This window comes from Onychostoma macrolepis, chromosome 05 (assembly GCF_012432095.1).
Source record: "Onychostoma macrolepis isolate SWU-2019 chromosome 05, ASM1243209v1, whole genome shotgun sequence".
Classification (NCBI taxonomy): Eukaryota; Metazoa; Chordata; class Actinopteri; order Cypriniformes; family Cyprinidae; genus Onychostoma; species Onychostoma macrolepis.
In genome coordinates this window covers 40111007-40133028 of record NC_081159.1, presented here as the reverse complement: position 1 = coordinate 40133028, position 22022 = coordinate 40111007, and the positions used below count along the sequence as shown (strand labels likewise).

Genomic DNA, 22022 nt, shown 5'->3' with positions numbered 1-22022 from the left:
ACAGATACTCAAATTATATAATTTATAACACAGCAACCCAACTTTCATTTACAGATACCAACCATTCTGCCATATGTCATTATAATAAAAACTGGTTCTGTTTAATGTATTAGAAACATGGTATATAAGCTTAACTCACCTCTTCAGATAGGAGTCTTGATTCCCATCCGTCTCTGTAGCACGAGGGGAACCAGACATCTCTCCAGCTACATATTATCAGCACAATGCACTAAAACACTCACAATCTTTAAGTTCATTTACACCCAAAACAACCAAGAGAGCACAAGCAGGCCCTGAAGTAATATATGTATTGTTAAAATGACATAGATATCATTTCTGTCCACCCAAAACAACCTGCTGGACCTATAGTGTCAGTGGAGGTTTTTGTTGTTGTTTCCGTAGCAACAGGGCCCCATATACCAGAACAGTTTGAATATCCACATAGAGGTGTGTCATATAAAGAGGTGGAGGAGCAGATCATCTCACCCTGCGCCAGACTTTTGGGTGTAACGTTGTTTTCAGTTTCAATGTGAAGTCAGACACCTGGTCACCTCTAGAGAGAGAGAGAGAGAGAGAGAGAGAGAGAGAGAGAGAGATCCCTTAAACTTATTGCCAAAGTAGTATTTCTCATAAGTCGATAAGTAAAACTGAAATAACATAAATAAAAAATCTATGTAGACATATTTAAAAAAACAAAAAAAACAATAACTATATAACAATAACAATAAATATGAGAAAAACACAACAAATCTGATGATACCGTAGGCCTAATTCAAAATATCAAAAACTGTAATAGTATTTTAATGATACTAAAATAAGCAGATAGATAGATAGATAGATAGATAGATAGATAGATAGATAGATAGAGCTTAAACCTATTTTATTTCAGCTTGTTAAACTAAATGAAATTATTATTAACTATTTCGTTAATAACTTGAAATAAACATTTGTTTAAAAACACTAGACGTATTAAAAAACTAGCCTAATACAAATGACAAAACAACAAAACTGCTTTAATTCAAATTATTAAAAAAAACTGCAACAGTATCTCAATGATACTAAAACAGACAGATAGACATTCAATAGATAGACAGATAGACAGATAGATAGATAGATAGATAGATAGATAGATATAGTATTCATTCACGGTCCCTGTAATTCATAAATGTGAAGTTGTGTATCATCCTTTAATGACATTGAAATCTATTTAAATGTGGAGTAAAAGAAACTGAAATATTTAACAGAATCAGCAGCGCATAGCCTCCAACCGGAAGCCTTCTCGCACTGAGCGGAAGCGTAGCGGCTCCAGCTGTTATTGTTGACAGACGGAGCTTCGGGGGGAAAATGGCGGTGTCCCGTCGATCCTCACAGCACCAACAAAGCAGCCTGCAGCCGTCTCCGCGGAACGCCGTGATCGCATCCCCCCCACCGGAATCGCCGTCCGCGATTATTCCCGAATCGACGACTTTATTGAGCCCCTCGGCCTCTGGCGCAGCGGAATGCGGCGGAGCGACGATGGAGTCCGCAGCGGCCTCCTCCTCCTCCGCCTCTTCCCCAGACCGGCCCGCCCCAGCAACAGCAGCGGCCGCGCTCGGCAGCTCCAGCTGCAGCAGCATTAGCTCCAACGCGACCGCAGGCAGCCAGAGCCCCGGCTCAGGGGCGGCCAGTCCCGGGGACGGAGTGTGCGGAGCCGGCGGGGCGTTCAGAGAGCTGTTCGAGGCCTGTCGGAACGGAGATGTGTCGCGGGTGAAGAGGCTGGTGGACTCGGTGAATGTAAACGCCAAAGACATGGCCGGACGAAAATCAACCCCTCTGCATTTCGCTGCAGGTCTGTATTTATGTATTTGCTAAATATAATCCGTGTTTGTAAGCGTCTTGCTTTTGTTTTTGACCTTATAAAAGAACAAAACGTCTCCTTTGTGGATTTTGGTTCCGCTAGATTTGGAGTTTATTTACACAGGCATGAGATTTTTCATTGGAGGTATACGAATATATTCATATATACAGTTTGTTGTTTTCATACAGAAATGATGTATTTTAAGTTGACCGTTCACAGTGGTTATGTGTCATGGAGTATCATTACGTCATGTTTCATTTGGTTCAAATCAACATGAGTAAAATATAATTTTTCACGCGAAGCTGACACGTAATTGTACAGTACTAAATTTCCCTCATAGACTGTCTGTAAACACAATATCTATTCAGACTGTTTAAATTTCATAAATCATAAGTCATAAATCAAATTTAAATGTAACATTGTGGACAGGAAAACAAATTAAATGTTGGTGTTATCTAATTAGGGTGTGCTTTTACAACCTATAATATAATATAAGTCTGCATTCTGTGAGTCATATGAGCTGACTAATCCATTTCTATTTAGGTATATCGGAAGATTTGCTAACCAGGAGTTCAAAACAATTAAAATAAGGACATTTATAAGCTTAAAAAGTTAAGCATTTTGTCTCCTGTCAATTAAATGGACTTCATTGTAAATAAACATGAGCCATGTTCAGTCCTACAGTGTGGAATCTCTGTATTATGAGAGATTTTCAGCATTAGCAAGCATAAACATTCAGTTTTCATGATCTCATAATGATTGAGGGACTGTATGGATTATTTGCACTTAAAATGTCTGTCACATTGCAGGACCATGAAATTAGCTAAGTAAAGACAGCTAGCTGTTAAAGTTGATGAATAAAAGACTCAGAATGATGCTTTTTTCAGTATCATTAACACATTTCGTTTTGTGTCTCACCAAAAAAGAAAATCAAACAGGTTTGAAATGTCATGCAAATTGTTCACTCGTTTTTGGGTGAACTGTGCCTTTAAAAGAAATGTCAGATAGTTGTGGCATTTACACTTTCATAAATAGAGCATTTTTAGATCAGATGTGGATAAGGTCTGATATGTCATTTTTAAAAATTCAATTTATCATATTAGATATATTGTATTTTAACAACTTGTCCTATGTAATGTTTGACAGGCTTTGGCAGAAAGGACGTGGTGGAGCATCTCCTGCAGACCGGAGCGAACGTCCATTCACGCGACGACGGCGGTCTGATCCCGCTCCACAACGCCTGCTCGTTCGGGCACGCGGAGGTGGTCAGCCTGCTGCTGTGTAGCGGCGCGGACCCCAACGCACGAGACAACTGGAACTACACACCTCTGCACGAGGCCGCCATCAAGGGCAAAATAGACGTGTGCATTGGTATGGATTTGTTTGAGAAATGTTATCATTTCATCCGTTTCCAATTATAGTCCAGTCAGACCAATTCTGATCTAGGGGTGTGCGATATTTATTGTAATTGTTGTTTTAACGATGTGCAATTTGACATTATCGAGTATTTTGCAAAAACCAAACAAAACACCCTTACAGAGTGCACGCATTCATTACGTGAAGTCTAGACTAGAGCGCGTGCGCATTTAGAGTGTGGTCTTTCACTACATGATTCAGTCTAATAAAATGCATTAAGAATGATCACAAAATTCAAGATATGAGGGCAGAAAATGAATATATATATATCATTTCATATAGTTACAATCACACAAAGAGTTGATGATTGTGATTCATTGATTTTCAACAACAGTTCAATAAACAATAAGTTAATATTAAGAGACTTACGTGTTAAACACCATATTGCCTGTTTTTGCTCCATTTCACCAACAAAAAATAATTCCAAACAGCTACAGCACTGTTTTTAGCGTGAGTTCCTGTATGAATCAACCGTTAAATGATTCGGTTCAGTCGCAATGACTCACTTGTTAACAGTGACTTGCTGCCACCTACTGGCGGTTTTAATTTCACATTCAAAGTATCTGTTTTTTTTAAATAATTTCAAATATCAGTATTTAATGTTTTATGTTTAAAATATCAAAACATTATGCATTTGTAACTGCAGGTTAAAGCACTCCATGTCCTAAACAGTGTGTAAATACATCTAAATGCCACTTCAGATGCAACTTCTGCAAAGATTAATTTTGTTGATACTGGTTTCATTTGTTTGGTGACAGCCTAAATGTCTTATTATTCTAATTGACTGATTAAATGTAACAATTTGACTCAAAAGATTCATGCTTTTAGAAAAAAATGGCTTTATTAAAGGTAAAATTGCCCATAAAAGGTAAAAATCAATTTAAACTTATATGAAAAGATTAATTTCTATCACTGATGTGAACTGACCACACGGAATATGAAGAATATCAAAAACTGCAGCTGTCCACGGTAGTCAGATATCAGCACAATAACACACTCGGCAAAATATTGTATAATTATCGTTATCGAAAAAATCCCCAAAAATATAGAGAGATCTTTTTTTTTTTCAATATCGCACACCCTATTCTGATCATTAAAACGGCTTTAGTAAAGACAAATTCTGATGGTTCCTTATATATCGTTATATGTCGTTCATCCCTAGCAGTGAGGCAGTGAATCAGGTCTAATGAGTCACAGTCCACAGCTGTTGTCTAGAGAGCTGATGTGGCGTTCCAGCGTGTTGCAGTATTGCTGTGTTGTGATAGTAATGTTGTTGTCCTGCAGTATTTTTCTCCTGCACCCTGATGTCATAGAGCACTGCTGAATACCCCTGTGCTGAGACAGCACTCTGTGTCTGAGTCTGAGTCTGAGTGAGAAAACTGACAGAATCTCTGATGCTTGCATTAGTAACATGATGAATGGGTTTGTCCGAGTTCGGTGTGTTACTTTGTTTCTTCAGCTCAACCATTTCTTCAGAGTTATTTGGTGAGTGTGGAGCGTGACTATTATTAGGGATGTGCAGTATATTGGTGATATATCATTATTGGTCAGTATTATTATTTTTGTACAGATTAATCTGATACTGAAAACAGTTTTTGTCCGAATTTTTTAACAGTATGTATTTGTATTATAGTATAAACCAGGAGCCTTTAAAAACAAATAAATAAGACCTTTATAAGCTTAAAAGTTAAGATGATACATTTTAGCTCCTGCTATTAATTAAACCGATGTCTGTTCACATAAATATTACCCGTGTTCAGCCCGGTGGTGTGGTACCTCCCACATAACAAGAGGTTTTCAGCATTAGTAATCATAAGCATGCAGTTTTCATGATCTCATATTAGAGAGACTCTATGGATTATTCACACTTAAAAAATGTATCTGTCAGGACCATTTAGATTAGCTTACTAATGACAGATAGTTATTAAAGCTGGTGCTTTTTTTATGACTATCATTAACATTCTGCTAAACATCTTGTGTTTAATGAAGAAAGAATTTCAAACCGGTTTAAAGTGTTTTGAGAAATGTCTTAAATTGTAACTGTTTTGTGTAAAACTATTTCTTTAGAGTTATTTGGCAAGTAACTCTTATGGGATGTGCAATACGTTGGAGAAAATATCAATATTAGTAATTATTGTCATTTTTTCTGGCATTGGGCTGATTAGTTGGATAATATGCTGATGCTGGAAACATTTTTATTTATTTATTTTTTTTAACTAACACTTTCTAAGATGATTATAGGTATATAATAACATTAATTATCTACACTAGTAAACATGAACAAACAATGAACAATACTTCTGCAGCATTTGTTAATCTTTTGTAAATTTCAGCATTTAAAATTAAACATTGTACGTTGTTAACATTGGCTAATGCACTAAATAAACAGTCTTCCATCTTTTCTGCTATGCATGTAAGTGTTTTGATGGCTGAGTGTACTAAAACTGCAGAGCTAGTATGAACATTTTAGGTGGAAAAACAATGTTGATAATTATACTTATCAATCATAACTTTTGGTATCGGTCAGTTTCAGTATCGGTGACTGTATTGCTTGCTTCTGTTTCTTATAGTGTTGCTCCAGCACGGTGCTGATCCGAACATCAGAAACACTGACGGCAAATCAGCTCTGGACCTGGCAGACCCTTCTGCTAAGACCGTCCTCACCGGTGAGACACACGCACATATCTGCTTTACAGCCATTAACAACACACACAATCTGATGAGCAGACATGTAAGGCATACTGAGTATGTTTTTGAAGCATGCAGTATGCCAATACAGCCACAGCATGCTGTGTGAGTGCTGTTTACCTCAATGCACTGCTCTTCGGTCTGAAAAATGAATCTAAGGCCATTTACAGCCACATTTCTATGGTACATTAATTGATCGCACAGCTACGTTTAAATATTTGCACACAAAGTTGGATTAAAATGCCAACTCAGTGCCACTAACCAAATTAAATGTAGTGAGGTTAATGTAACAGCCTTCTGTTTGAAATGTTGCATCCTATTTAAGTATATGTTTCATTCTAAATATACTATTTAAAAGAGGTACTGCATGGTAAGCAAAAAGTTAGTATTCCAGTCTAAACACAGCCACTGTAACACTAAAAATATCCACACACACATTAATGAATCTTGCAAATCAAGTCTGTCTGACACCTGCTGTCTTTTTTTATTTATCAGGTGAATATAAGAAGGATGAACTGTTGGAGGCAGCGAGGTGAGCTTTTGGCATACTATCATAATTAAATGTATCAATAAATCAATGTATTGCTGAAAAAAGTGGTTTTGAGGGGGTGTTGGATGTTTGTTTGAATCCCTCAGCTGCTTGTTTCTTATGCTGGAGTCCTTTGGGAGGAATGTGCAGAGCTGTAGGTGCTACGCACAACCTGGCATAGTTGTATATTAATGTTTAGAAAACTCTGAAATCGGAACAGAATGGAAATCCAAGACATTTTTGCCACTCGGTATAAAAATGTGTATTGGACAGGGGGAGTATTTTTTAAAGTAAATGTAAGAACAACTTTTATACTGTTAGTAATATTTCAAGATGAACACTTACTGGACTGAAACAACTTAGGTTTACTTGATTCATCAATTTTTGGAAAAATCATGTTAAAATGTGAGTACCAATTATGATCATCAGATTTTTGAGGAATGTGTTTATTTGTTCATCTCTCAGTCTTCATTGTATTGCATTGCATTGTTTTGCCTCATCATACAAACTACAGAGCTTGGAACATAAAACTAAAACATCGCATTGATTTACATTGCAGAATTTCATCTTACTTTTTGGCCATATAAATATCTGCAAGTGCACCAAATTATTTATATTTGATACCTTTGCGCCTCTGAATAAAATTCAGAAACGAGTAGCAGTATTGTCCAATATAACTGCACCATCCTTTAATAGCTGCTCACAAAACAGGCCCATGTATAGCTACTAGCAATAAATAGAGTTTTATATTTAAACTTACATTAACTTTACATGGTGCATTGAACTCTTTTATTTTAAAAGATAGTGCTGTTTCTTTAAATACATTTGAATCTTTTTTTGACTTGTCACTCATCCAGAAATGTTGATGAAAGTTGCCGTTCCTAACAGTGTTTTGCTCCCTCTGTTTGGAAAACCTTCTTAGGAGCGGAAATGAGGAAAAGTTGATGGCACTTTTGACTCCACTTAACGTCAACTGTCATGCCAGCGATGGACGCAAGGTAACACAGATCAGAATTACTGCATTTAATCATTAAGATGTTCCATAATGTTGCCTTTAACATTTGACATATCTGTAAATGCCAAGTTATGACTGTTTTAGAAAGTATGTCTGATGTTGTTTCAAAACTCAAGCTCTACTCAAACACAGGATGTGATTTCATGTATTTCATTGGTTGAATAAATAGATGTAGGTCAAGACAATCCCAATTCCCCTTATTTGAATTTTTTCTTTCAGTAATACTGTGTTTAGAGTAAACAGCGCTGACCTAGTTTTACCCATGATGAGTTTAAGTTTGCACTTATGGCTTTTTATAATGTTTGTTTGGAGGTTACACTGCCCCTTTGTTCAGTCTGGCCTGCTTTAAGATGTAATTCATTTTTATTAGGGATTTCAGATGATCTTTGATTCCTATTGGATGCTCGTCTGACCTTCATGAAGTTTTAGGCCAAAGCTTTTTTTGATCCATTTCTTCCTCTAGTCACAACATAATAACAGGACCTTGATTTCCCCTCAAATCCTCCGTCATCCCTGATCATTTCAGGTCACTCCCTCCCTCTAGACCTCTGTGTCTTTATATCAGAAGGGCTTTTTAGGTAATGAGTTCATTGTGGGATTGTCTCCTATTTGTCTTATGGATTTTGAGTTATGTACTGTAACTCATGCTGTAGTATAGTGATGTAGGCTATTATTATTATTTTTTTAGAGGCTGAGTATTGGCAGTCATGTCATACCGAGGACATTGAAAACCTAGAAATATCCCTGATCCGCTGGCGTTTTGTTTTGCAGCCAGATTTTATTTACGTGGCAGTGTTTACGTAACAAAACTTGTATATATGCTGCGTGGTATTGTTTTTGAGCACAGTACATGAGCATAGAAAATGTTTATAGGCCTAAGGGATGCACCGATATGTTGTCATTTGTTTTGTATAGAATATTGTATAAAATGATGTTGAAAATGAAATTGTGTGTATATGTACCGTTCAGAAGTTTGAGATTTAAAAGAAATTAATAGTTTTATTCAACGAAGATGCATTACATTGATCAAAAGTGACAGTAAAGATATTTATAATGTTACAAATTCTGTTCTTTGCAACTTTCTATTCATCAAGGTGAAAGATAACAGAATGTATCCACAAAAATATTAAGCAGCACAACTTTTTCAGTGCTGATAATAATAAAAAAGGTTTCTTGAGCAGCAAATACTAGAATGATTCATGTAGGTTTATGTGACATTTAAGGCTGAAATATGTGTTAACTTCAGCATGCATCACAGTAATAAATTACATTTTATAATCTGTTAAACTGCAAAATATATATATTTTTGTATTTTTGATCAAATACTTGCAGCCTTGGTGAGTTTTAAAGACATTAAAATAAATCTCACAGACTTTTGAACGGTAGTATTTATTAGTGTTATATTATAAATATAATATTATAAATGTTATAAATGTCAAATCGGCTGTGTGAACTGATTCCTAAAAATAATATACAGCCTTTCACAGAAATAAAGTAGCTAAATATTTGTTAGTAATTTCAGATAGGATGCTGTAGCTGTTGAATTATTAGGTTTTAAGCACCACAGTCGGCTTTGATGGATATGTTAGTTAATAGCTAATTTTTTGTTTTGTTTTGTTTTTTGTTCTGGCGACATTCAGTCAACATCTCAAAAAATGCTGGTAAGTTTATTTTGTGAAACAGAAATTAGTTTTATTTGGTCTTCTGTGATTTTATCATTTATTTTTCCTTTCGATTTGTTTTCAATTTTTGTCCCTAAAAAATTCCATCCATATGCTGGTTCACACTTAAAAACGCACAGAAACCTGCCTTATTTTCTGCTGGTCACAATCCATCAATCAACCAATAGCTCGGCTAACGTTTCGTTGACTCCTGCAGGTTCTGAAAACAAGGCTTTCAATTTGCCTCTTTCTTTAAAGTCTTTATTTAACTTTTTTTTTTTTTTTACAATACTTCTCTAAATTGTCTGCCTCTGCAAGAACTCCACCATGTTTCCACCCCTAAACCCCACCTCCGCATCCATGCATCGCCTCACGTTCTTCAATCCGTTTGTTTGATTTGTTGTGATCAGCACGCATGCTCTCCACGAACGTGGTGTTTAACTCCTGATTTCTCTTTGACATCCTGTCCTGTTTAGTTCCATTGTGTGTATGCTAGAAACGTTGCACTGTTGCCCGCTGCTTGTGCTGTACTACTTCAGACCTCATAATAGTGACATGAACATGAATGTTGCCTTTCCATCCTGCACTGAATAATATAATTCTCTCAGAATGGCTGCGTTGAGATTGGTTGTCATGCTGATTGTTTTGCTGTGGTTGTGTTCAGGCTGTCATATAGGCATGTCACCATTATTTCTTCATTTTTCACTGCATGAACTGGGAACGAATTTGTAACTTTTTTGTGTTTTTTGTAAATTACTGGTGGTTTGAGTCACTTATCATCTCTTCTTAAGTGATCGAGCTCAAGCCAGATTCATCAGTTGTTCAAAGAGATCGCAGATATAAAGGCCTACTTGCACCAAGAGGCAATAGTTGACAACAGTGACCGTTTTTAGTGTTTAGAGAAAGTATTACCATTTTTCCCCCATTTTCTCCAAATGAATTTCAATTAATGTTTCAATAAAGAATTTGAAGCCGTAAACCAAACCAACCACTCTAACAGGAGCATTTCAAACTTGCTGGTCTGTGCGCTTGAAGCAATGCAAATGATGTAATTTAATTAAAAATGATGATAAACCTATTGGCTTAGAATGATCGATTGTACTTTGTAAAACCAATACATTTTTAAAAACGGACTCTTATGTCATTTGCAATGCTTTATGGGAGTTTGTGGTTGGCGCTGAGCTCTTTTGCATCTATTTCTGTTTCCTTTCTACCGTTGATTTTCTCTGATTGGTGGGTCTGTCTTAAGGATTATGGGTAGAGACTGACTTTTTCACCTTTTTAAGGCATGTGAAACAATTGTTGAGAAGCTATAAAAGAACTTAAAACTGAGTGGCATTAAAATCTTAAAAAATGAGGAAAGAAAGCAACTAACTAAACAAGTATGACGTACCGAATGTCATTTCCAAATAAGTAGTCTGAAAGTCTTATTTAAATGTATAATAAAATCGATACAACTAAAACATCCTATATGTTAACTGTACATGTGAAAAAAGTTAAATACACCTTTCTTCTGTAATTTGTTCCGTTTTTGCTTTGTTTTTGGTGTGAGTAGGCCTTTACATGTTCTTTACGGTGTTTTTTTAAGTCCGTATATTTATAATTAGTGTGGATGCTAGAACAGGTATCGCTTCTTCATTTGTATCACAAAAACCTCAAGAACGTAGTTTCAAAACCAAAATACATTACACCGAACAGCTCACTGCGTAAAAACGTCATTGTAGTGATTAAACTAATGATGGGATGGGTTACAAGCAGGTTTACATAATTATTTGAGGTTGGGTTTTTGCAACAAGCACTTGTATTATTGATGATCACTTATTTAGCTTGATTGTATTCAGACAGGTTATTAATATTTCTCTGGTTCTTTTGCAGTCCACTCCTCTTCACCTGGCCGCTGGGTATAATCGAGTGCGTATAGTGCAGCTGCTGCTGCAGTACGGTGCTGACGTCCATGCCAAAGACAAAGGGTGAGAAACATCTACGACTTCATGATCATCTCTCTCTTTAACATGTGCTGTCCAGTATGTAAGTCAACATGGAATGCAACCTATTGTTTTACTTCCACAATGACTTTAAGTCAAAAATTATATTCTAAGAAGTACATGATAGGCTGGTACCCATTAGGATATTATAATAAATAACTTTTTTTTTTTTCTTTTGTATAGCATACATACGTTATATAATAATAATATTATATATACACTACTGTTAAAATTTGAGGTAATTTAAGATAATTTTTCAAAGATATTAATACTTTTAATTAGCAATAATTATTAATTAAACTGATCAAAAATGATAGTGACAATAGATTTCTATTTCAAGTAATTGCTGTTCTTTTTAAACTTACTGTTCATAAAAGAATCCTGAAAATCATGGTTTCTATTAATATATGAAGCAGCACTTTAACTGTTTTTAACATTGATAATACTAGGAAATGTTTCTTGAGCAGCAAATCAGAACATTAGAATGATATGGATGTATAGGAATGTATATATGGGTAGTTGACGTATCAATGTGTCCTATGGTGTGACATAAAAATGTGAAAAAATAAATAAAACTAACTTTGAAGAAAAACCTCTCTCATGCTATTTGTAACTCTAAGAATGAAGATACATTTTTCTCATGTTATTTGTATGTTAAGTTTTTTTTTTCTCTACATTTTTGCTGTCACACCATAGGACACAGTCCAATTTTTATTTGTCAACTACCCAGATGTATAGACCAGAAATGTATATGTATTAGCAAAGATGGCCGTTTTTGATTTCATGTTTGGTTTAAACGCTTCAATCATGATCTTTTGAATAATTCTGAAATGTTGTTTTGCTCTCTCTCTCTATCAGTGGTCTAGTTCCTCTGCATAATGCCTGCTCTTATGGTCACTATGAGGTCACAGAGCTCCTGCTGAAGGTAAAGAAAACAATCCAGCCAATACTTACTGATCACAATGTATTAGCTCCCCCAGCACTGATATAAGCACAGGTGCTTTATTGTTTTGATTATTAGTTACGATAATACACGTGATTGATGCTTTCCTGTTTGTCTCTCTCACAGCACGGGGCGTGCGTTAACGCTATGGACTTGTGGCAGTTCACGCCGCTGCACGAGGCGGCCAGTAAGAATCGAGTGGAGGTGTGTTCACTGCTGCTGAGTCACGGCGCTGATCCCACACTGCTCAACTGCCACGGCAAGAGCGCGGTGGATGTGGCGCCCACACCTGAACTGAAAGAGAGACTCACCTGTAAGTGACATTCATGCTGCTTTCTTTTCAGTATCACCACCCTGCATTGTATTTGATGAATATCCAATACCCACTTCATACTAATTTTGGGTTATTGATTCCAAAAATACTGCCTGTTTTTCTCTAGGAAGTCACACTTTCTCAATCTGATGATGCTATGGAATTATGCATTTCATAGCATTTTTGCTTTTAACAACCATTTGTAAGGTGAAGAAGACTCGTGCTATTTTTTAATAAGCAGAAAAACTGCAACAAAGAAATGATTCCTGTTGAATGATTCCTATGAACTATTTGTTCAATTCTCAGCTGATATTCACGTTAGAATTATGGACAGTGACAAAAGAAAATGCAAATATGACCCAGATATTTTCTACTACATCTGTGGGTATTTCACTACATGCAAACAGCAACAGAAAAGCTTATATTTTTTGTCATGCCTTTGCAGACTAAGTAAAATGACAAATTTAGAATACTTTTGTCATTTAAAACCATAATTTTTTACATTTGACTGCTTTTGTAAGTGCGTTAAATTAAAGCTCATATGTAATAAAAAAAATGATGGAAAATTATTGATATTTTTGAACTCCGCTTCATCACATTGGGTAATATTTGGATTTTTTTTTTTTCCCCTGAGATGCAGGGCTGTTAGTAATCGGTTGACTTTTTTGTGATTTCCTTCATCCAGATGAGTTCAAAGGACACACGCTTTTGCAAGCGGCCCGCGAGGCGGACATGGCAAAGGTCAAAAAAACTGCTCAAGAGATCATCAGCTTCAAACACCCTCACTCGCACGACTCTGCTCTGGTAAACACATTACATGGTCTCCTCTGAACCCTGAGGGTTTTAATGATGTGTTTACTAAAATGTCTTCATGATGTTTGCAGCACTGCGCCGTAGCCTCTCCTCATCCCAAACGCAAACAGGTCACAGAGCTGCTGCTGCGGAAAGGTGCCAACATTCACGAGAAGAACAAGGAGTGAGTGTTCAAATTTAGATATGAAAATAAACAATTTACAATGTACAATTTATTTGAAACAGTTTTCACTCTGAAATTGCTAGTAAACTTCACAAATAAATGCCAAGTAAGACATTCTAACTTAATCACATATTCTTTCTCCTTCTAGTTTTATGACTCCGTTCCACGTTGCGTCTGAACGAGGTCATAATGATGTGCTCGAAGTCCTTCAGAAACACGGAGCAAAGGTACGAGCATCCTCACACTGCATGGAACTAATTCATTATGAGCTCTGTTTTTGGAGATAATGAGCCAATTTGCTATGTGTCATCTACTTAGGCAGCTACCTTCATCTTTGTCTATATTTAAAGCCTGTTATATTATCTCTTGTACCCTACATCGAATATTATGCCAGACTCCAGGGTTTCTATTTTTAAAATATCAATTTGTAAATGATAAAACAATGATCAATTCAAATTGTTATATATTAGTGGTTTTTAAACCCTGGCTTGTGACCCACCCAAGGCTTAAAGATGAGTCACCAGAATGATTTAAGGAAAATGTACATATGTATTTAACGAAGTTAAACTCTGACTCTGGGAAGGAGGAGGTGGGAACCGGCAAATGTAAAGCAAATAAACCTAAACAACAAAATGAAAGTAAGCGGCAGCCACCTCACAACAGATTCCAGTGCGTATCTGTCTCTCTGTGTTTGCGCTCTGGATATCATCAAAGGTAGTGTCGGATGTTGTAGCCAATCACAGCCAGTCTGTTGATTTATTGAACGCAGCAGCCAATCACAGGTGCTTCAGAATTCACTCACCACTCAAAACGCCAGACTAAACTGAAACGAGTGACAGCTCAGTGATTTTTAAGGGAGCGCTATTTGCATGCGCGCTTGTGCATAATCCATTCAGAATTTGAATAAAAGTTAAAGAGAGAAAGCAAAGAAAATTTTGATTTAATCAAAATACAGTAAAAACTGAAATATTATTACAAATAAAAATAGTTAATTAACTAAAATAAACTGTATTTGAATATATTTTCAAATATAATTTATTCCTGATTCAAAGCTGAATTTTCAGCATCATTACTCCAGTTTTCAGTGTCACGTGATCCTTCAGAAATCATTCTAATATGCTGATTTGCTGCTCAAGGAACATTTCTTATTATTATTGATGTTGAAAACAGTTGTGCTGCTTCATATTCTTAAACTTCTTACTAAACCCAACGTTCCCTTTATAATAAACCTTTGTGCGTGTGTTTAGGTGAACGCTGTGGACACACTGGGACAGACAGCCCTGCACAGGGCGGCCCTTGCCGGTCACATCCAGACTTGCAGACAATTGCTGAGTTACGGAGCCGACCCGTCAATCGTTTCACTTCAGGGCTTCACCGCGTCACAGATGGGCAATGAAGCCGTACAGCAAATACTCAATGGTACTATTACAGTGTCACATCCAGTAGTCTTAAGTCTTATTACAGTATGGCTAATGAATCAACTGTCCATTTATCCAAACAGCACCATTTGATTTTTCTGCATTTATTTCTTCAGAGAACATTCCTCCTCGTAATTCGGATGTGGATTACCGCTTTCTCGAAGCTGCTAAAGCCGGAGACCTTGATACAGTAAAGGTAAAAAAACTGTTTCAGAGTTTACCACGTTTAAAGTTAGCGTGGACAAAATCTATTTCACTTTTGCAATGTGACATAAAATAGGACTAAATCTGTTCTAAAGATTACAAATCAATAAATATTTATGAATTTGATGCCTATTTGTCTGTGTATCTTCCAAAGCAACTGTGCTCCCCTCAAAACGTGAACTGTCGCGACCTGGAGGGCCGTCACTCCACCCCGCTGCATTTTGCTGCAGGCTACAACCGTGTGGCTGTGGTGGAATACCTGTTGCATCATGGGGCCGACGTGCACGCTAAAGATAAAGGGTACGATCATCGTCATCTGAATTAACGTGGCTATCGTTGCACTGTCTGAATCGTCTGATTTTCACTTGTTCTCTTTCTTTGTCAGTGGTCTGGTTCCTTTGCACAACGCATGTTCGTACGGTCACTACGAGGTGGCAGAGTTGCTGGTGAGACATGGAGCGTCTGTGAACGTGGCGGACCTTTGGAAGTTTACACCGCTACATGAGGCTGCTGCCAAGGGCAAATATGAGATCTGCAAACTACTGCTCAAGGTTTAATACATCAGATGGAGAAATCATATTTATAAATATTGTGATTGTATGGAAATTAAAATATCAATGATGTTTAGTTATTATGCACTGATAATTTATTATTGCACCAAAATTTAGATTCTTGTGATTTAGATACTTTGGGCTGAAATCCCAATGTGAAACTGAGATTGAGATTTAAAGATTGAGATTGAGATTTACATTTATTGTTTAATATATAGATTTTTTTTTTTTAATTCTTGTCTAAAATTCTAGATACATAAGGCCAAAATCCAGTGAAAAGTTTTGAAATATATAAATTCTATAAATGTTATTTTTTTTATATTATTTAAGTATCTATAAATATTATGCAATTCAAATTTCATATTATTATTGATGTAAACAAACAAACAGTGACCTAAAAATAAAATAAATAATAAGATCCAGATTTTTCAGCTGCCAGGAAGTTAAATTAAATCCTGTTAAACCAGAGTCATTTTGCGTGCTCTTTACATGCTATTTTTTCTCTCTCTTTAGTTTAAGGTGAAATTGTGCCTTTCACATCAACTTGATTTCAAAACAATGTATTTCTAAATAAAATTTTTGCAGTCTTAAATGTGCTAAGTTTTGGATTAATGATTATCATTATTAAGAGTGTAACACCTCTACTCTCCCTTTAGCATGGTGCAGACCCGTCTAAGAAGAACCGTGATGGCAACACGGCTCTGGACATGGTAAAGGACGGAGACACAGACATCCAGGACCTTCTGCGTGGAGATGCCGCCCTGCTGGATGCCGCTAAGAAGGGCTGTTTGGCCCGAGTGCAGAAGCTCTGCAGCCCTGAGAATATCAACTGCAGAGACACACAGGGCAGGAACTCCACACCGCTGCACCTTGCAGGTAACGTACCATAAGCCACATTCATCATTCGACATGCATTTATCTCATCTCTCTGGTGGTTTAATGATGAATTCATTCATTTTTGTTCAGCTGGTTACAATAACCTGGAGGTGGCCGAGTATCTCCTGGAGCACGGAGCAGATGTGAACGCTCAGGATAAAGGAGGACTGATCCCTCTGCATAACGCTGCTTCATATGGGGTGAGAGAATAGGGGATGCGGGAAGGTCAGAGGTCTTAGTATGGATAAATGACTTTATCTATGAAGAATGGGTTTTGTAGAATAAAAAATTGCAGAAAGGATTCCTGAGATTTATACATTACTGTTCAAATGTTTGGGGTCGGTAAGATTTTTAAATGTATTTAAAAGGTCTCTTATGCTCACCAAACCTGCATTTATTTGATCAAACATCCATTAACATTATGAAATATTATAATTTAAAATAACTGTTTACTATTTGAATATATTTTGAAATGTAATTTATTCTTGTGATATAACGCCGAATTTTTAGCATCACTGTTCCAGTCTTCAGTGTCACATGATCCTTCAGAAATCATTCTAATATGCTGATTTGTTGCTCAAAAAACATTTCTGTTCATTATCGTTGTTGAAAACATTTGTGCTGCTTAATATTTTTGTGGGTTCTTTGATGAATGGAAAGTTCCGAAGAATTTATTTTTAAAACAAAATTGTGGTAGCGGTAGAGATATAGCGATAGTGCATGTTACCTACGTAAACATTTAACTATATATTAAAATTTAATTTAATGATTATATATGAAATTGCTTACAATTGCTCAGTGAATGATTTTACACAATATTTTGTATGTATTAAATGTAAATGTATTAAACTATATTGTTATTAGCAAATGCACATATTCTCAAAATGGCTTAATATTGGGTGATTAACTGGGTGATTGGACTGTCTAGCAGTAGCACATATGAACTTGTACCCACTAATGAACAGCAATATTGTAGAATAATGTGTAATTGCCTTCTTTGTTCTGTCCAGCATGTGGATATCGCCGCCCTCCTGATCAAGTATAACACGTGTGTGAACGCGACAGATAAGTGGGCCTTCACACCGCTGCATGAAGCTGCGCAGAAGGGCCGCACACAGCTGTGTGCACTGCTGCTGGCGCACGGCGCTGACCCCACCATGAAGAACCAAGAGGGACAGACGGCTCTGGACCTGGCCACGGTAAACACCACTAGAGCAGCTGATAATACTGTAGTGAAGAAAAGATACAAGTTGACTTCAGTTGAACCCTGTAAAGCCTGACATATAATAGTCAAAAAACTGGAAAACTTTTTATTGAACCTTTTCGAAACTATTTTGAAAAAATCGAAATGTTTTTTGTTTTTTTTGAAAATCAAGTTTGATTTTATGGAGACTGTAGTATGAAGTTCATTGTCCTTCATCTGCTATCTGTGTCTATCAGGCTGATGATATCCGTGCTCTGCTGATGGACGCCATGCCCCCTGATGCCCTGCCCAGCTGTTTCAAACCGCAGGCCACCGTGCTCAGCGCCGCTCTCATATCACCCGCCTCCACACCCTCCTGCCTCTCCGCTGCCTCCAGCATCGATAACCTGGCCGGGCCCCTCATCGAGGGGGCCAGTGGAGGGGCTGCAGGACCTGCTGATGGGGCCTCCGGAACTGAGCGCAAGGAAGGAGATGGTGAGAAACAAAAGAACCGTCACAGAGTTGTTGGTTTAGGAATCAGGCTACATTGATCACTCTGTGTATCTTAATTTGTTAAAATTGTTTTTGTTTTGTTTTTTTTGACCCTGTAGCAGTCTTGGATATGAACATCTCACAATTCCTGAAGAGTCTGGGGCTTGAACATTTGAGGGACATCTTCGAGAGAGAACAGGTGAGAAAATTGGAGACCTCTTTGACAGAGACATCTTCTGGAAGGATGTTTCAAGATTTCCTCATGTTTTTAATGCCGTGTCCATTAGATCACTCTGGACGTGTTGGCCGATATGGGTCACGAGGAACTCAAGGAGATCGGCATCAATGCTTACGGACACCGTCATAAACTCATCAAAGGCATCGAGAGGCTGCTAGGAGGACAGCAGGGTGAGTGTCTTTCTCATAAAACTGCTCCTAAATGCTGCTCCTGCTAGAATCTGTATATTTTCAATCCATTTAAATTCTGTTATCTGTACGCACAGGTGCCAACCCATACCTGACTTTCCACTGCACCAATCAGGGCACAGTTTTGATCGACCTGGCTGTGGATGATAAAGAGTTTCAGTCTGTTGAGGAAGAGGTACAAACATAAACACTTGGAGCTCTTGGCTGTATCATGCACCCGTCTGCTTTGGCTGTGTGATGAGTGTTTGTTTGTTTTTTTTGGTCACAGATGCAAAGCACAATTCGGGAGCACAGGGACGGAGGAAACGCAGGTGGCGTTTTCAGTCGATACAATGTCATCAAGGTAAAACACACCAAATGCATTCAACATTAGTGATATTTAACTCTAAAATAGGTATTGATAGATGTGGGTAAATGATCTAGCCTCATGTTTGATATGGTAAATATCGGTTCTGCTCTTGAGCAAAATCTCACGAAAATTGTCCTGTAGATCCAGAAGGTGGTGAATAAGAAACTGAGAGAGCGATACACACACAGGCAGAAAGAGATCGCAGACGAGAATCACAACCACCACAATGAACGAATGCTGTTTCATGGTAAGCGATCTGATGCTTCTCTTCTTAACACTGACATTTTTGTTTCAACTAAATGCTGGTCTTTTGAAATTTATATTTATCAAAGAATCCTGAACGAGTATCATGGTTTCTATCAAAATATTAGGCAGCACAACTGTTTTCAACATTGATAATAAGAAATGTTTTTAAGCAGCAAATCAGCATATTAGAATGATTTCTGGAGGATCATGTGACACTGAAGACTGGAGTAATGATGCTGACAATTCAGCTTTGCATGACAGGAATAAATTACATTTGAAAATATTTTCCAATAGAAAACTGTTACTTTTAAATTGTAAAAATATTTCACAGTATTACTGTTTTTCTTGTATTTTTGATCAAATAAATGCAGTCTTGGTGAACAACACACAAGATACAGTAATTCTTAAAACGCTGCTTTTGAATTATTTAGCTAGTTTTAGTTTTCATCCCACAAACCTGTAGCATCTACCTACACAAATTAATCTGTTAAGCTTTAAGCTCAACGTGTTATTAATGAAATGCACAACAACATTACACAGTGCTGTACTTTTTGTTAATAAATAAATGTGCTATAAAAATGCCATTGTTGCTATGTTTAGCTCTGAGTTGCATTTTGTTTTGTTCATACTGTAGTTTTTATTTATCATTATCCTAAATCTTTTTTTTTGCAATTGTTATTTTTTTCAGGATCTCCATTCATAAATGCCATCATCCATAAAGGATTTGATGAGCGTCATGCGTATATCGGTGGCATGTTTGGAGCTGGCATATATTTTGCAGAGAACTCCTCTAAGAGTAACCAGTACGTCTATGGCATCGGTGGCGGCACAGGCTGCCCCACTCACAAAGATCGCTCCTGTTATGTGTGCCACAGGTACATTAACACACGTGACACAATAAGAGATGAAACATAAACAGTTCATTATTCGTTATTGCACTAGACGGTTTTCATATTTTCTTCTGTGTTGATTTCCCACAGGCAAATGTTGTTTTGCCGTGTGACATTGGGAAAGTCCTTCCTGCAGTTCAGCGCCATGAAGATGGCCCACGCTCCCCCTGGACATCATTCTGTGATCGGCCGTCCCAGTGTCAACGGCCTGGCCTACGCCGAGTACGTGATCTACCGCGGAGAACAGGTATGGCTGTAAAAGAAAAGCTGCTACTTAAAATACAGCTATAATCGCGCTTTATACAATACAGATAGTTTCAAAGCAGCTTCACAGCAATAAACAGGAAAATAATAGAATTAGTGATGCAAAATTCATCAAATAGCTCTAAAGTAGATTCAGATCAAGCAGGGTCCAATGAATTACATCGTTTTTTGTTTTCGGTTTTAATTATGCGTTTCATTATAAATACAAATTTATCAAAAAGCATGTCTAATTAATTAAAATCATGAATTTAACTACAATTTATTTTTTAAATGAAAAAGTATTTTTCCCAAAGTCTGTTTAATTTTTCCCAGATTGCATGTTTCCCATTTATAAAGGCTGATACATTTTAACAACATTTAATTTAAAATTGTAACACAAAAAAAAAAAAAATTTTTAGAGCTCTATGAAATGGGTTTTATTTTTTATCTCAATTTATTTATTTATTTATTTCCCCCCCCCAAATTCCTTTGTTTCAGAATAAAAATAAAATTCTCATCTAAATTTAGCAACTTCAGTGACAATCTACATTTTACTTGTGTACATTTTTTTTTGACAGGATTCTGTCTGCGTAGGGACCTAAGCTTAAGTCACTTCAGTGTTGATTCAGATTTGCTTCAATAAATGTGTGAAGTTCATCAATTATTTAACAAGTTAAAATAAGGTGTAAGCAGTTTTACAAAGACAACAGTGTCATTATTCAACTTGTCAGTTCAGTGTTCAGCAACAGTGTTGATGTTACAAAATTTGATTCAGCTGGAAAGAAGCAGCTCTACAGAAGACAGTAGTGTCATTATTCAGCTCTGTTCAGTTTAAGTGTTGTTTTGTTCTCATCCAATAGTGCACGGCACCCTTATGAAAGAGACAGCAGGCTGTGATGTATTAGTGTGACTGTGGTGTGTTAATGTGTGGTGCTGTTGTTGTTTTCCAGGCCTACCCAGAGTATCTCATCACTTATCAGATATTAAAGCCGGACAGCACGCCTCAGTCCTCCACAGGAGCAGAGCAGAAATCATAGTCAGACACTGCGTTTCTACACTCACTCACTCACTCACCACTCACTCACTCACTCATCACTCGCTCGCTCACTCACTCACTCACTCACTCATTCTTTCTCACTCTCATTGCACAATGGAAATGTGAACTTTCCCATGTACCCACGTCTTGGAATTCCCATGTATGAATTATGAATTTGCACTTTTAAAAACAAGTTACTTAAGTTATTTGAAAATAGTTGCAATTGTGAAGTCTAATGTACAGGTAGTATAAAGAAAACATGTAAAACTGACTGTGTTTAACGATGCTATTTGAGTTGTATTTTAATGGAACTTTTTTTTTTTGGAGTCTGTTAATTTCTTTTAAATAAATCTCATCAGAACAAGACTCATTCATATGACTTGCTTTTGATTGTTTATTCATATGGAATGTTATTGCCTTTTATTATCTCTGCATTTTAAGGTAGAATTGCAAAGGGGGGTAAAAATAAGAGTACACTACCATTCAAATGTTTTACATTAACAAAAAAAATAGTTAAAGAAGTTTCTTATTCACACCCAGGCTGCAATTATTTGATCAAAAAACAAGAATATTGTGAAATATTTTCATTTCTGTTACTAATTCCTGTGATCAAAGCTGAATTTTCAGCATCGTTACTCCAGGCTTCAGCGTCACGATCCTTCAGAAATCATTCTAATATGCTGATTTGCTGCTCAAGAAACATTTCCTAAACAGTTGTGCTGCTTCATATTTAGTGTGGAGATAG

The 22022-nt window shown here is 36.8% G+C and overlaps 1 protein-coding gene across 2 annotated transcripts; it reads left to right on the top strand.

Moving 5' to 3' along the window:
• The first annotated feature begins 1209 nt into the window (after positions 1 to 1209).
• tnksb (tankyrase, TRF1-interacting ankyrin-related ADP-ribose polymerase b) lies at positions 1210 to 21643 on the top strand. Of its 2 annotated transcripts, XM_058774977.1 has the most exons (28): positions 1210 to 1828; positions 2984 to 3208; positions 5824 to 5919; positions 6437 to 6473; positions 7393 to 7468; positions 9126 to 9146; positions 11022 to 11116; positions 11990 to 12056; positions 12201 to 12387; positions 13073 to 13191; positions 13272 to 13363; positions 13512 to 13590; positions 14611 to 14782; positions 14898 to 14977; positions 15140 to 15285; positions 15371 to 15536; positions 16193 to 16412; positions 16503 to 16612; positions 17423 to 17611; positions 17853 to 18090; positions 18207 to 18286; positions 18375 to 18495; positions 18591 to 18688; positions 18782 to 18856; positions 19004 to 19109; positions 19797 to 19983; positions 20089 to 20245; positions 21192 to 21643. In XM_058774977.1, the coding sequence occupies exons 1-28, from the start codon at positions 1345 to 1347 to the stop codon at positions 21276 to 21278; spliced, it is 3810 nt and encodes a 1269-aa protein (XP_058630960.1). In that variant the 5' UTR covers positions 1210 to 1344; the 3' UTR covers positions 21279 to 21643. The 2 variants fall into 2 exon arrangements, with proteins under 2 accessions (XP_058630960.1, XP_058630962.1); XM_058774979.1 differs by lacking the exon at positions 9126 to 9146.
• The last annotated feature ends 379 nt before the right edge of the window (positions 21644 to 22022 follow it).

Coding starts and splice junctions, on each gene's coding strand:
- tnksb (XM_058774977.1), top strand. CDS start 1,345: ATGGCGGTGTCCCGTCGATCCTCACAGCACCAACAAAGCAGCCTGCAG. Junction 5,920..6,436: donor TGCTAAGACCGTCCTCACCG/GTGAGACACACG, acceptor TTTATTTATCAG/GTGAATATAAGAAGGATGAA. Junction 16,413..16,502: donor CACACCGCTGCACCTTGCAG/GTAACGTACCAT, acceptor ATTTTTGTTCAG/CTGGTTACAATAACCTGGAG.